The 13243-nt window shown below is 37.4% G+C and overlaps 1 protein-coding gene across 1 annotated transcript; it reads right to left on the bottom strand.

Annotated features, from left to right (window-relative positions):
* Positions 1 to 1119: 1119 nt before the first annotated feature.
* Positions 1120 to 4027, bottom strand: LOC121418850 (E3 ubiquitin-protein ligase TRIM71-like). Its single transcript, XM_041613035.1, has 2 exons — positions 3835 to 4027; positions 1120 to 2353 (listed from the first exon to the last, which is right to left on the bottom strand). The coding sequence occupies exon 2, from the start codon at positions 2343 to 2345 to the stop codon at positions 1200 to 1202; it is 1146 nt and encodes a 381-aa protein (XP_041468969.1). The 5' UTR covers positions 2346 to 2353; positions 3835 to 4027; the 3' UTR covers positions 1120 to 1199.
* Between the last annotated feature and the right edge of the window lie 9216 nt (positions 4028 to 13243).

The following is a 13243-nucleotide window of genomic DNA, read 5'->3' as shown; positions in this document are numbered from 1 at the left end:
TTTAAAGTAGCGGCGCGCCGGGGCGGGGTTATGCGGCAGGTCATATATCACAGTGGTGGGACTTTTTTTCAAGCCTCACTTGAAAATAGTGAAAACGTACCAGAAGATAAAATTTGGTTAGAATAAAAAAAGAGCAATAATTATGCAGCTCTGGAATACGTAATATAACATTTCAAATTCGACCTTACTAGTTTCAGGGGTACTCATTTAGATATACACAGGAACTTCGTTTATGCATAGCGTATAATATGAAAACGAGCATGTTAAAAGTATATAGATTAACCAGAGGAACACTTCATCATTTTGACATGTTTGAAGTGCTGGTAGAACATGTCGCTTTTTCCAGTTTTAATTCATTCGAAAGAGTGGACAACGTTCTTATCAAGAACAGGAAATAATATGGAGTACATTGGCCTACATCCAACGCGGATATTCTTAAAGGGAATGTCGATGTACACTTGTATCAAAGTTGGTTTCGATCAGTGAAAATGAATGGGTTTACGATTAAGAGTTTCGGTTTTCACCAGCTTCTTGTTATAGATATGACATCCTATTGTATGTCAAGTGTACCAATAATCAAATCACATATAAGCGGATAAGGAAAACCAAACATACATGTACATGAAGCTAAACGATAAGAAAACACAGAATAGTAATTATGTCAACAGTACTATATAGTACACGTTTTAGGCCGTTCCTTGTTTGCAAAGGACGGGTTTCAAAATACTTTTTTATTATATGTAAGAGATCTTAAAGTTTTGGTTGGGATATAAAGAAAATATTCATCGACAAAAAGATTATAGAACAGTGTATGTTCTCCAACGGTAATTCTGTGACTACGTGCATCATGGATTGTTTCAACTCTGTTTATACCTATAAGATCTCACCAATCGCCTTTTCGTGCTTTTCCCTGATATTGAGCTCCTCTTTATAGTTTGGTGTTTGCTTTTATAGGATATAAAATAATGTTCAATATTTATTCATGAAACGCATGACACCGATAGGTTCTACGAAGGACTAAACTTTGCACATTAATATTCTATTGTCTAATGGTAGAACTCTTTTTGGTTTCAGGTCTTTCGCAGAAATGCCCGAGCCTTGTATAAAGTTAACAAAACGTTTACATAAAACCTATTCCCGCAGTGTAGTCTTCTCTGAAAATGATGTACATGAAAGGCGTATCCCTTTATTGTTTATAATCATGACAAATTATACTCTACGGATTCGGGTTGCAAAGTCAGAGACGCAATGTTATAGTTTTCCTCTCTGAAGAGTTCAAGGTGGCTGTAGTCATAGTCGTAATCGTCCATACATGTTTCAGGGTCATCAACATCACCGTCGTCAGAATCGTCTTGGCAATCGCATGAACTCACTATGACGAAGCCTTCATCCATTTCGTCATCGCAATCACCACCATGTTCCTTGGTAGCATGGTCTCCTTCATCTCTGGGTGAGTCTACAAGAACTGAATGTTGTCTTAGGGCTGATTGTTGTTGATTGTAAAGTTTATAGAGTTGAAGTCGGTGCCACTCCCCATCCACTACGACAAGGCGATTGTTTCCGTAGTCGCAGCAGAGACCTCGCACATAGTTGAACTGCATCAATCCTCCAAGGCTGGAGACCACTCTATGAGTGTGATCAAAGACCACGACCTTTTCTCTGCTGAGTAATCGAAAAGAACCCTTCGTCCTCGCAGTCACAAATATATTATCATACTGATCGATGGTCACCCCGCGGCAGGACCAAGACCTGTTCTCAGAACGTATCGCCAATTTCTTGACGAACTTGCCGTCCTTTGCGAAGATCTTCAACCCTGCCAGGTTGTCCGTCACAAAGATATGCCCTTCGGAGTTGAAGTCCAGGAACCAGGGCGATTGGAGATGGTCCGAACCAAAAGAACGACAGTATCTACCATCCGCATCATAAACCCTAATACAGCGATTCTGAGAGTCAGCGACGTAAACATTACCTGATAATGGATCAACCGCTATTCCGGCCGGGCATCCATTCTGAGGCAGCTCCGCCTCGCTCCAAACCTTGCAAGAGTTGTCAGTGTATCTCAGAATACTCCGGTTTGCTGCGTCGGTGATGAGGAAATCTTGCTTGGAATCCGACAAAGCAACGATCCCGTAAGGCCTCATATTCGATGACAACCTCTCCTGCTTCTTTTCGCAGAGGACCTCTAAAGAATTGTCCGCTGGGTTCACTGCTATGACCCGGTTGTAAAAGGTATCGGTGACGATGTATTGGCCTTGGTGAACGATCACATCATGTGGGCGATTGAGACCAGGTTTTAGACATTTCTGGAAACGTCCTTCGATTGTAGGAGATGGAGCAGCCGCCATATTGAGTTCTTGAGATAAAAGAGAAATTGAAAAAAGATTCCAGTGGCGGTATTTTCTTCCCACATCCTCCATTCCCTCTCAAACTAGCCTAACGTCACAGTTTCGAACCGAGGTGATTCGTTTAAATGTAGTCTCATAATAACATGGTTATTGTTATGCCTTGCATTTTATGGCCGTACGCAAAACAAGGGGAAACAAGTGGTGATGTCTATTCCCCATAGGCAGCACCCCCTTGAAATGTGGTTGGTATGCATTGCACAGTTGTGACCAAAATCAGCTTCTTTGCTTGTCAAATTTTCCTTGACCATAATCACCTTCGTTTTGTAGCGAAAACTGTATTTATATTTTGCTTTTCAAATTCAAACCAACACCCCTCGTTGAAAAAACCGTTCCCAGGGCCCTGGGGAAGGTTTGTTCAATATCCACTAAAGGACAATAATATAATCATGTTTCCAGTTTTCATTCTGAGGGCTCCTGCCCATGGTCTTGATAATGATTTTCATATTTTTATTAGTTATTGATGAATATAGGTTTATGTTTTAGAAGAGTGCTTGAATACTGTACTCTGTACTTAGTTTATACTAGAGTGCGTCCCAGAAATACAAAACCGAAAATTAATCTATCATAACGCAACGATGGTTGTGATCAACAAAAGACACATGGTGCCTATTTGTAAAGTTTATAGCTTCCTCTTTCATTTAACTCACACTCGGAAATGCTCCCACTGTAAAATAAATTGAGTAAAAAAATACCCAAATTAGGTAGAACGGTATAGCATGCGGGTATCTTGTTGGGTAATATTTTGACCCATGTTCATAATAATGATAGGGTACATACCTGTTTTATGGGCAACTTTCAATGCTACATTAATTTTGATAGTTTACACAGTATTTGGTATAATTCTAGCTTACAGAAAGCATTAGATTTTTTTCAATATAAGGTAAACTTTTTATAGTTTTCGTTAGTAACCAAAAAAATAATAATAATTTTCGTGAATTTACCCTTTAATAAATCACAATTAGAGTCAGTGAAAGGGTGGATAAAGAGAAGTCACGCTGACAAATGCATTAACTGCATTTATAGTAACAAAATATATTGAAAAAAATAATGTGGTTTCTCATGCCTATATGAATGACTTACTGAGAGCAAATACATCTAAAATATGTTGGGTGATAGAACCTGATGGTCCTTGGGCAACATAAATATTGAAGTACATACATACGAATGAAAATACAAATTTTCTTTGTGATATCTGCATTCTAATTTCCATCAGGAAGACAGAGTCAGCAGAATTCATAACTTGTCTCAGGTCGATAGAATACAATATTCATGAAGCAATGTATGCCTGCCTGTAAAAGGCATATAAAAATGTGAATGAAATGTGAATTAGTCTAGTAATGATACATACCTAACGGCTCTTCGTGAACCAAGCTACACAATCATTCAGTCTGATAAAAATTGTAAACGAAATTAGTGTATACTAACGTACTGGACAGGTTAATTCCCGTTGTCTGAGCAATAATTCCAGATTGCACGCTATCTTTTACACACCAATGTCATAGAAACATAACAAATCTTTATTTATAGTAGGAGACATAACTGGGAACGAGCCATCATGGTCATTACTAATCCTATATGCAGATCAGATCACATGTTGAGTCCGTATGCATCGTATGCAATATCGTGCACGTCTGCTCACAGTGAGGTTTGTAAACATGCGCAGAGACCAACCTACACGCAAATACCCTCGAACGTATACACATCCCTATAAATATCCCTCTCATACACACACACCCACTCACAGTCACGCACCTACCCGCACACACCTTCCACTACAGCTAACATGTACACACATATTGCAAAGGTAAAACGAAATAATATTAATAAAAAAAACATAAATGCAATTAAATTTGCAGGGAAACAAGCCTTACATATTGGGAATACACCAGTTGGTTTAAAATCAGTTCAATCAGAGCCTATTAAATTCAGGTTTCAATTGGTTTAAAATACATAACTTCAATAACCATAGCCATGCATTGATCAACTGTGATTAGAATTTAGGTCAACGATCTGCCACTGGGTAAAGGATCCAGATTTCCTTTTTAGTTTCTATTCTATAAAAAAAAATCAATTAGACGTACGTGATAATTCCTCTTTAAATCAACTAAAGACAGTGGCTGTTTAATGAACTTTGGACTTCATCGTCTAGTCTGTGAAGCCGTGGTAATTTGCATAGAACTGTACTATAGCAGGAAAAAAAATATTAATTTCGTTAGGCCTATGCCAAACGAATTACTCCTGTTGAAATGGAACTCGTACACAAGAAGCTGATTATTTTCAAACTGTTAAATACTAAACATCCAGAGGTATAAGGCATGGCCAGTGGCTGACCGTGACCCCAAGGAGACAAAGCATGGGGGCACGGCATTGTTCACAAACAATGCAGTGCCCCCACTCCCAATGCTTTGTCTCCTCCGGGTCACGGTCCGCTACTGGGCATGGCCCTGGGAAGCAGGGGTGCTGCGTGTATTATTCTCCATAGGCAGCACCACTGGAAGTCTGGAATATGTGAAAAATTGATAAATGTAACGAAAACGGCCTTCATTATATAGTGATTTTTTTAAGGCTTTTAAAATTTACATCAGCACCCCAGTAGAAAAAAGAAAAATTATCAGGGTCCTTGTATAAGGGATATCTTTTAAACAATGTGGGCTGGGTCAAAATTCTTCACAAACACAGAGGACAGCTAATTGCAAAAACTGAGTAAGATGTTGGACAATTTAAGATCAATTATTTGATCAATTTCATTTAGTGGCAAACACAAAACTCTTGCACAAGCCATGAAGTGAACCGACTAAAAATTTTAAGCTTTTCTCTCGACGTCTCCATGGGAATTGAAAAGAACACTTATACAGTGCGTCCCAGAATAAACGAAACCGAGATTTAGCGATCATTTATCATAACTTAATCATAATAAGACTAGACAAATGACCTACCAATTTAAAGCTTAGAATCTCCTCTTTCATCTGATATTACTTAGGTTATTTCTTATTCACGCATGAGTGAGCAAATACAATTTGAAGAAAGGATATCAAAAACTCATTTGGCGGGGGGTATCTGGGTTTCAAAAAGAAAACCACATTTCTGAAATGTTCAATATCTGCTCTTTAATTTGGTACCTAAATTACAGAAAATGGTCAAGAAATAAAAAAGTTCTGGTCATTTGAAATAAGGCTTGTATTTCCATAATTTCATGAGATAAACGTGTTTTCACCGGTTTCCCACAGAAGCTTTCGCATGGTGAACAAAAGATTTAATGCATGGTTGATCGTCAACAAAACAGCGTGTCGAGTGAGTTTGAAAGCCAGCCTGGAGAACCTCTTCATTTTATGAAATTATTGAAATTCAAGCCTTATTTCAAATGACCAGAACTTTGTTATTTCTTGACCATTTTCTGTAATTTAGGTATCAAATTAAAGAGGAGATATTGAACTTTTCAAAAATGTGGTTTTCTTTTTGAAACCCAGATACCCCCCGCCAAATGAGTTTTTGATATCCTTTCTTCAAATTGTATTTGCTCACTCATGCGTGAATGAGAAATAATCTAAGTAATATCAGATGAAAGAGGAGATTCTAAGCTTTAAATTGGTAGGTCATTTGTCTATTTTATTTATGATTAAGTTATGATAAATGATCGCTAAATCTCGGTTTCGTTTTTTCTGGGACGCACTGTATATCAGCGTACATGTATGACATTCTAGACATTGCGTCATTGCACTGTCGTGCAATATTACGTTGATATTCTCCCGTATACAATATCACATATGAAGTGGTAGGATCTATATATTTATTTATTCCTTTCTCAATCTTCATTTTTCGTACTCGAAACTTCCTGTCAATCTCTCTTGAATTTATTTGCCGTTTTGAAACAACAATTACACGAAAATCACTGCCTCTCGATCACATGTTTTCGCAGAACCAAAAAATGAGAACCTTCTAGTTTTTTGTTTATAAATCGTTCATTCTTTTGTTTTACAGTTTGATGATACGAAAGTCGTGTGAAAGTGTCACATGGTACAAATAAAAATAAGTTAAACGAACACATGTCATTCACGATCGATTTTTATTGTAATCAATTTTTATTGTAACTAAGATTCAAGGATCCAGATACATCGTACACTACGGTGACAGCAGACATATACCGGTATTATCTGTGTAACTCGTCGCGCCCTTAACTGCCCAAAGTTCAACATTTTGTGTAATTCACTGAACAATTCGTTTTCTTTATACTCCTTGTTCTATCAAATACAAAAAGGTGGTCGATGTGGAATTAGAATTGAACGTAATTAACAAAAGTCACAAGTCCCCTCAACATTCATTGTTCACAAAAAGAGTTACTTTTAGTTTTCACTATACGCTCCACTTTCCAACTGATTATTCACTTTTCTAACATGAGAAGCAGACCTGAAATATCCACTCATCTCATCTCAATTAACTAATCCTTCTAAAACTCACAATCTTCACATGCTTCTTACATCAACCATGGATGTCAATCAGATGTATTTCCCCTCAAAGTTTTGGCTCGTTGCGCCACTGGGACAGCCCCCTTCAAAGAAACAAACAAAAATCAACTTTGAGCGGCCTATCGGGGAAAATATGCATGGGTGAAAAAAATTCGCCTCCCCCCCCCCCATTTGGCGGGAGCTGGATCCGCCCCTGATGTATCATAATTATTACTCACTCATGATGATTACGTATATTATATGAAGAAACTTTTCAAATGAAGGTCCTTACTGTTTTGCTAATACACTAGATCAGACAAACGAAAATCTCACAGCTCGAGCAGGTAACCTGCTGCACATCTGCACACCATGACAAGTTCACCGGCAAATTCATACGATGTGTCCTTTTACTACTAAGCTTATACAACAAAAAAGTTACATTATGTCGTTAGTGCCATGCCGCTTTCTTTTCATTGCTTCAGGCATAAATCATTACACACAAAACAACAAGCACTCGATTGAGCACTGTATGAATTGTCTTTACTGATCACTCAACCATCAAAGGCACAGGGGCGTCGATCCATTTTTCAGAGGGGGTGGGGGCAAAAACATGAAATAACTTCCCAAAGGCGCTCGATCACACAAAACAAACTCACTCACACATATATGTTTATATATAAATATAAATATATATGTATATATGTATGTTTATACACATATGACTCATGAGAAAGAGACACACATCTCACCAACAAATTAAGGCGAGCGCGAAGCGCGAGCTGTTTTTTTTTAGTATACTGATCTGAAAACAGGATAAAAGTGCCTGTTTAGGACAGTTTGTAGTAACTCATGAGGAGGATGGAGGATGGATATCTCACTTCACAGATAACTGACGTTTTTAATCAAGAACAAGATATATATCCAGCAAAAGATTATTGCAAATCGATTTTAAATAAAGAACGAGTTGTGTATCTCAATCTCGCTTGCTGATTCCTGTGTAATATAACAATCTTATTTTATTTTGTGTACATACAGAATTATTGGAGGGGCAAAACGATATGTTTGCCCCCAAATATTTTCATTGGCGGTGCGATCGCCCCCCCCCCAGGATCGACGCATCTGCAATGGCACATTCCCCTTCTCTCTCATCTCACTACCACCACCCCCCCCCATTCTCGCGTCTGTCTGCCTCCTTCTCCTTATCGAAATATCTATCAATGTTAATCACTACATTCAAACAGTGCAGGTTTTATTATTTATATATAAAACACTTTCCTTACATCTTCCAATATGAGAAATGTAAGTAGGCTTAATTAATATGATGATAGTTATTATAATTGCAATGATATGATGTCTTAATGTTAATGATAGCAATAAATAAAATGGTCCGGATTTACTGAAAATAAAATAATAAGTGAATAATGCAAATAATAATAATCCGCTTTTATATAGCGCTTAATCAATCGGAACGACGTTTCTAAGCGCTTTACAGATATATTATTACCCCGGTCATCGGATTCAATCAGTCATTCCCGCACACAATGTGTGCACATCCTCCACTCCCTGGGAGTATTCCAGTCAGTCGCCTGTGAGGCGCACACAATACTGGTCAAGCAACAATGACTTTCACATCCTACCGGGTACCCATTTAGCACCTGGGTCGAGAGTGGCAAAGTGTGGATTAACGCCTTGCCAAAGGACGCCAGACCGCGGTGGGATTCGAACACACGACCCTCTGTTTACAAGGCGAGAGTCAGAACCACTACACCACGGCTCCTCCACTCCTCAAATAAAGATAGAGCTTTGCCTTGGTATGTCGTAACTTTCTTATTTTCATCTGATTTTGATTTTAAAACAAATCAGTGTTTTGCTTGTTTGATTTTTCTCATTTTTATTAAAATCACCTTTTTTTTATGTTTGGTGGACTTGCCCATGAATGAAACTTGCTCCAGTGAGTCCAGGCAATGTATGTTTGGATGGGCATACGAACTATCCCTCGTAGACATTTCAATCTACCTGCATCGAAACAGATATCGAAGAGCAGACTTGAAATCTTGCCTCGAGAACATGTACACAAAACAATTGACACAGCAATTTCCTTTCCCCACTGTATAGGTTACTAATAGGCCAATATCGTGAGGGGTTCTCTTTGAATACACCGCCCTGGCCACTAATATTGTAAATGGCAGCCACAACACCATATAGCAGCCAGTAAATAAGCATGTGGTACGGAGGTTCCGGATATTGTGATGCGAATGTTTCTTTTGTTTCTTTAAGTCTGGGAATCGACCGTGTTGACGCCAGTTCTTTGGTCTGAGCACGACCTCGTTCTCAAGTCTAGAAGACGTTGGGCTGATATCGGACACACTTCCTAACGATGTGGCGACTTGAGGTGCTTTCCGACGCTCTTGGAAGGGTCCGGACGAATGGGAATGACTGACTCTGCTGCTGAGGGTTCTAATTCGCATCGCAGCATTCTCTTGTGCTGATATCCCCCTTGCGTGATTCCGCACAATGCAAAACATGCGGGAATACATTGCCAAGACAAGAACCTCTAGCGGCCACATACCAATGAGAGTGACCAGGTATATTCGGTGACGAACATCAAGTACATAGAGGATATTCTTGCCGAGAAAACCAATGTCGTCGAACGATTTGTCCGAAAGTCTCATAACGACTAATCCAATGACTAGGATTGAAATGGAAACCAGAAGTGAAAAAACGAGAGCCCTCCTCTTGGTGATAATATCATTGTATCTGTATGGCTTCACAACGTGAAGAAATCGATCAAGGTTCACGGCAAATATAAGCACTGCACTTGTCACTGAAGACCAGGTTCCTAAAACGAAACATGCATTGCTCAGAACATCCCAAGCAGTGCTGCCTGTCCATCCTACCCTAGGTGTAATGACTGAAGTGGCCAAACAGACGGCGGTCAAGAGGTCTGCTATTGACAGAACAGTCAGGAAAACTTTTGTTCCTCCATCGGCTTGAACGCGGGGAATAATCAAAAGATTTATCACATTTCCTGAGATACCTATAGCGGATATCAACGACCACAATGTAGCAATCATTGCATTTACAGTGTAATACCCCGGTGGCAGGAGCTCATCTGTGTCATTTAAAGTCAGATAATGGTCGTCCATGCTGATTTAATTGGAAATTCAGTAGTCTGACAATAATCGACATTTCCACATTGTATATGAATCAAGTTTGATGTGCCGTACTTCTTGCATTTCAGTCAAAATATATTGTTTCTCGTTAAATGAGAACCATGAGTGAAACTGACTGACAGCCGCTGCTATTGCGCCTAAAAACATAGAAGGAAAGGAAATTTTTCAAATTCACCTAGAGTTTTCAATGTTTAAAATATTGATTTAAATTTTTGAACAGGTGCGGAATACTAGAAGATAGTATCACTCCCTTTGACCAACTTCACTCATAAAAATATCACTTCCACCATTAGAATTCGTCTTGATCCCAACGGTAGTTTTACGTCAAATTTCTCTGATCAAGATATTTCCACTACAAAAAAGGAAAGTAAGATAGGATACCGATTTGAACCAGTCGTGACCGGTTGAAACGAGATGAGACTTCAAATGATCAAACTGGAAGTCGCCACAATCTGTGCGCGATTGATCGTTTTTGACAGTTCTACGGATAATTGAATAAGATCTTCGAATATTGTTCAGTTGTCATAGCTGTCCTAATTGACATAATATTCAAAAGATCGTTCCATTAGCGTTCATTAGGCTTGTTCGTAGCGAGGTTGTCTTATTGATCAAAGTGTTATTCATCAATAAATTTATAAATTTTTGAAGCTAAGTGATTGCGACCTAGCCCATTATTCAGAAATAAGGGGAATGGAAAATCGACCAGTGATGATGGCCAATACGTCAGGAAAAAATATTGTTTGCCTATAATTTTCTTCTCAAATATTCTCGTATGTTACTGATGGGGATCATTATAATAACTGCCGTGTTTGCCCCCTGTAAAAAATGTCTCCAAAAACACGTGATTGACGTAATTATTTCAATAAATATCACATGACTGAAGGCCCTTCATGGGTTAGTAGATTCAAATCGTTACACGTGTTGGTTGTGTATGTGATATGTTGTTCTAATGAAGGCCGGAAATTTAAAAATTTGAACAGAGGAAAAATGTAAAAGTGACCGGAAACGCCATTCAAATTTCATCCAATATTTTCCATGCATAACAATCCTAGGTGTTATTATATTTATCAAGGGTCAAGATATTTTTTCAAGAACTTGTGTGTGGGGTCGCCAATATCATTAATTCCCACACCCAGAAGATATTCCATTAATGTTAAATATAGCGGTGCAATTAACCTTGTAGCTCATATATATGGACCTACAAACAAAAAATTTTGGATTTTTTTATCTGCACACCTTCTATTATTTAAAATGATATCATGTTTCTTCCTCTTCAAACATGAAATATATTACATTAAATCTTGCTTGATCAATGCATACAATGCAAATCCACTCCTACTACATATACACGCTCGCGCCCACACACACACACCAGATGTAGACCTATGTGATTACAATATTCAAAGAGTCGAAGGTAGAATGGAGGTGAGGGGGAGAAGGGAAAGATAATGTGTGTTAGAATGAAAGAGAGGGGGTGAACAAAATGAATACTTTCTAAATTGGTGTACACCTGTATGCATACTTTCAATAAATATTTAATGTTACTGTGTCAACTTTCCTATGCGAATGGCAAAAGATTAAGAACCAGATATTGATTTGTTTTTTTTTTTAATAATCTTTTATTCTCTTCTCTCATCAAACAAAATTTAACTTAGTAAAACTTTACATTCATAATCATAATTAAAAACGATATCAAATCAAATTACACAATAATTACAGAGCTTGGTTTGAATGCACAATCATTGTGATCAACACATCCATACATTTGACAATTCTTTACTAAAATGAAGTAAAACAATGTCATGGATAATTTCTAAGTCAAGATTTGTTCTCAAAATATCTGATATACATTTTTTCTACATTCTTTTCTCTTACATTTATACACATGCATATATATGTCTAATTGAAAAACAATACAACCTAAAATTAAACAAATTATTCACCATTCTTGATGGTTGCTATCACACAAAAAAATCTTGAATCCTGTTAAAGGACAAGTCCACCCCAACAATAACTTGATTTGAATAAAAAGAAAAAATTTCAACAAGCATAACACTGAAAATTTCATCAAAATCGGATGTAAAATAAGAAAGTTATGAAATTTCAAAATTTCGCTTCATTTCACAAAAACAGTTATATGAACGAGCCAGCTACATCCAAATGAGAGAGTCGATGATGTCATTCACTCACTATTTCTTTTGTTTTTTATTGTTTGAAATATTAAATATTTTGATTTTCTCGTCATTGTCATGTGAAATGAAGTTTCATTCCTCCCTGAACATGTGGAATTCCATTATTTTACCATTTTGTGCTTCAGGCAAGGAGGTCCTAATCGTCAAATTCGTAAAAACTGAAATACTGTATAATTAAAACAATAAAAAACAAAAGAAATAGTGAGTGAGTGACATCATCGACTCTCTCATTTGGATGTAACTGGCTCGTTCATATAACTATTTTGTTAAAAATAAGAGAAACTTTGAAATGTCATAACTTTCTTATTTTACATCCGTTTTTGATGAAATCTTTAGCATTGTGCTTGTCTGTTTTTTCTCTATTGATTCAAATCAACATTTTTCTGAGGTGGACTTGACCTTTAATTATCAAAATACAGTAATAAGATTTATGAGAGAAGATTTAATATTCATAATCCCCGAATACACTCACATCCCACTCCCACCACACTCAACACAGATTCACGCACAAACACCCCCTCCCCCTGCACATACACACGCACTCACACACACACATACATCCACCAAATCAAATGCATTCCATCTGTCCGCATAAGTGTCATGGCAGCCGTCACGAAAATAATTTGGAATGCCTCGTCGTCATGTAGTGTAAAAATCTTCAAACTTCCTCAGGTGATCGGATAGTTTACCACGTGCATCTACTATTCTTTTTTCCTCCTTTTTATTTTCCCATATTCGGAATTTATTTTGATATCACATAACATTCTGAATAGTGCAAACAAATACTCATTCAATCACACTGCATAGTTATAAGAATGCGTTTGACAAATCACAGGTTTTTACCAAATTGAAATTTGAATATATAATCATATACCTTTGTATATATGTATATGGTATAATCGAATATAACAACAAAAAGGGGGTAATTTCGGACTCCAATTTGCATTTTAGACCTTTCGCAACTAATTTGAGTTGGTTCATCGCTTGATTTTCGTGTCTAATTTAATTTTAATTGAAGTATATTGAAATAG

The sequence above is a fragment of the Lytechinus variegatus genome, chromosome 1, assembly GCF_018143015.1.
Source record: "Lytechinus variegatus isolate NC3 chromosome 1, Lvar_3.0, whole genome shotgun sequence".
Lineage (NCBI taxonomy): Eukaryota > Metazoa > Echinodermata > Echinoidea > Temnopleuroida > Toxopneustidae > Lytechinus > Lytechinus variegatus.
Note: the sequence above shows the minus strand (reverse complement) of the source record. Positions and strands in the feature narration are given on the sequence as shown.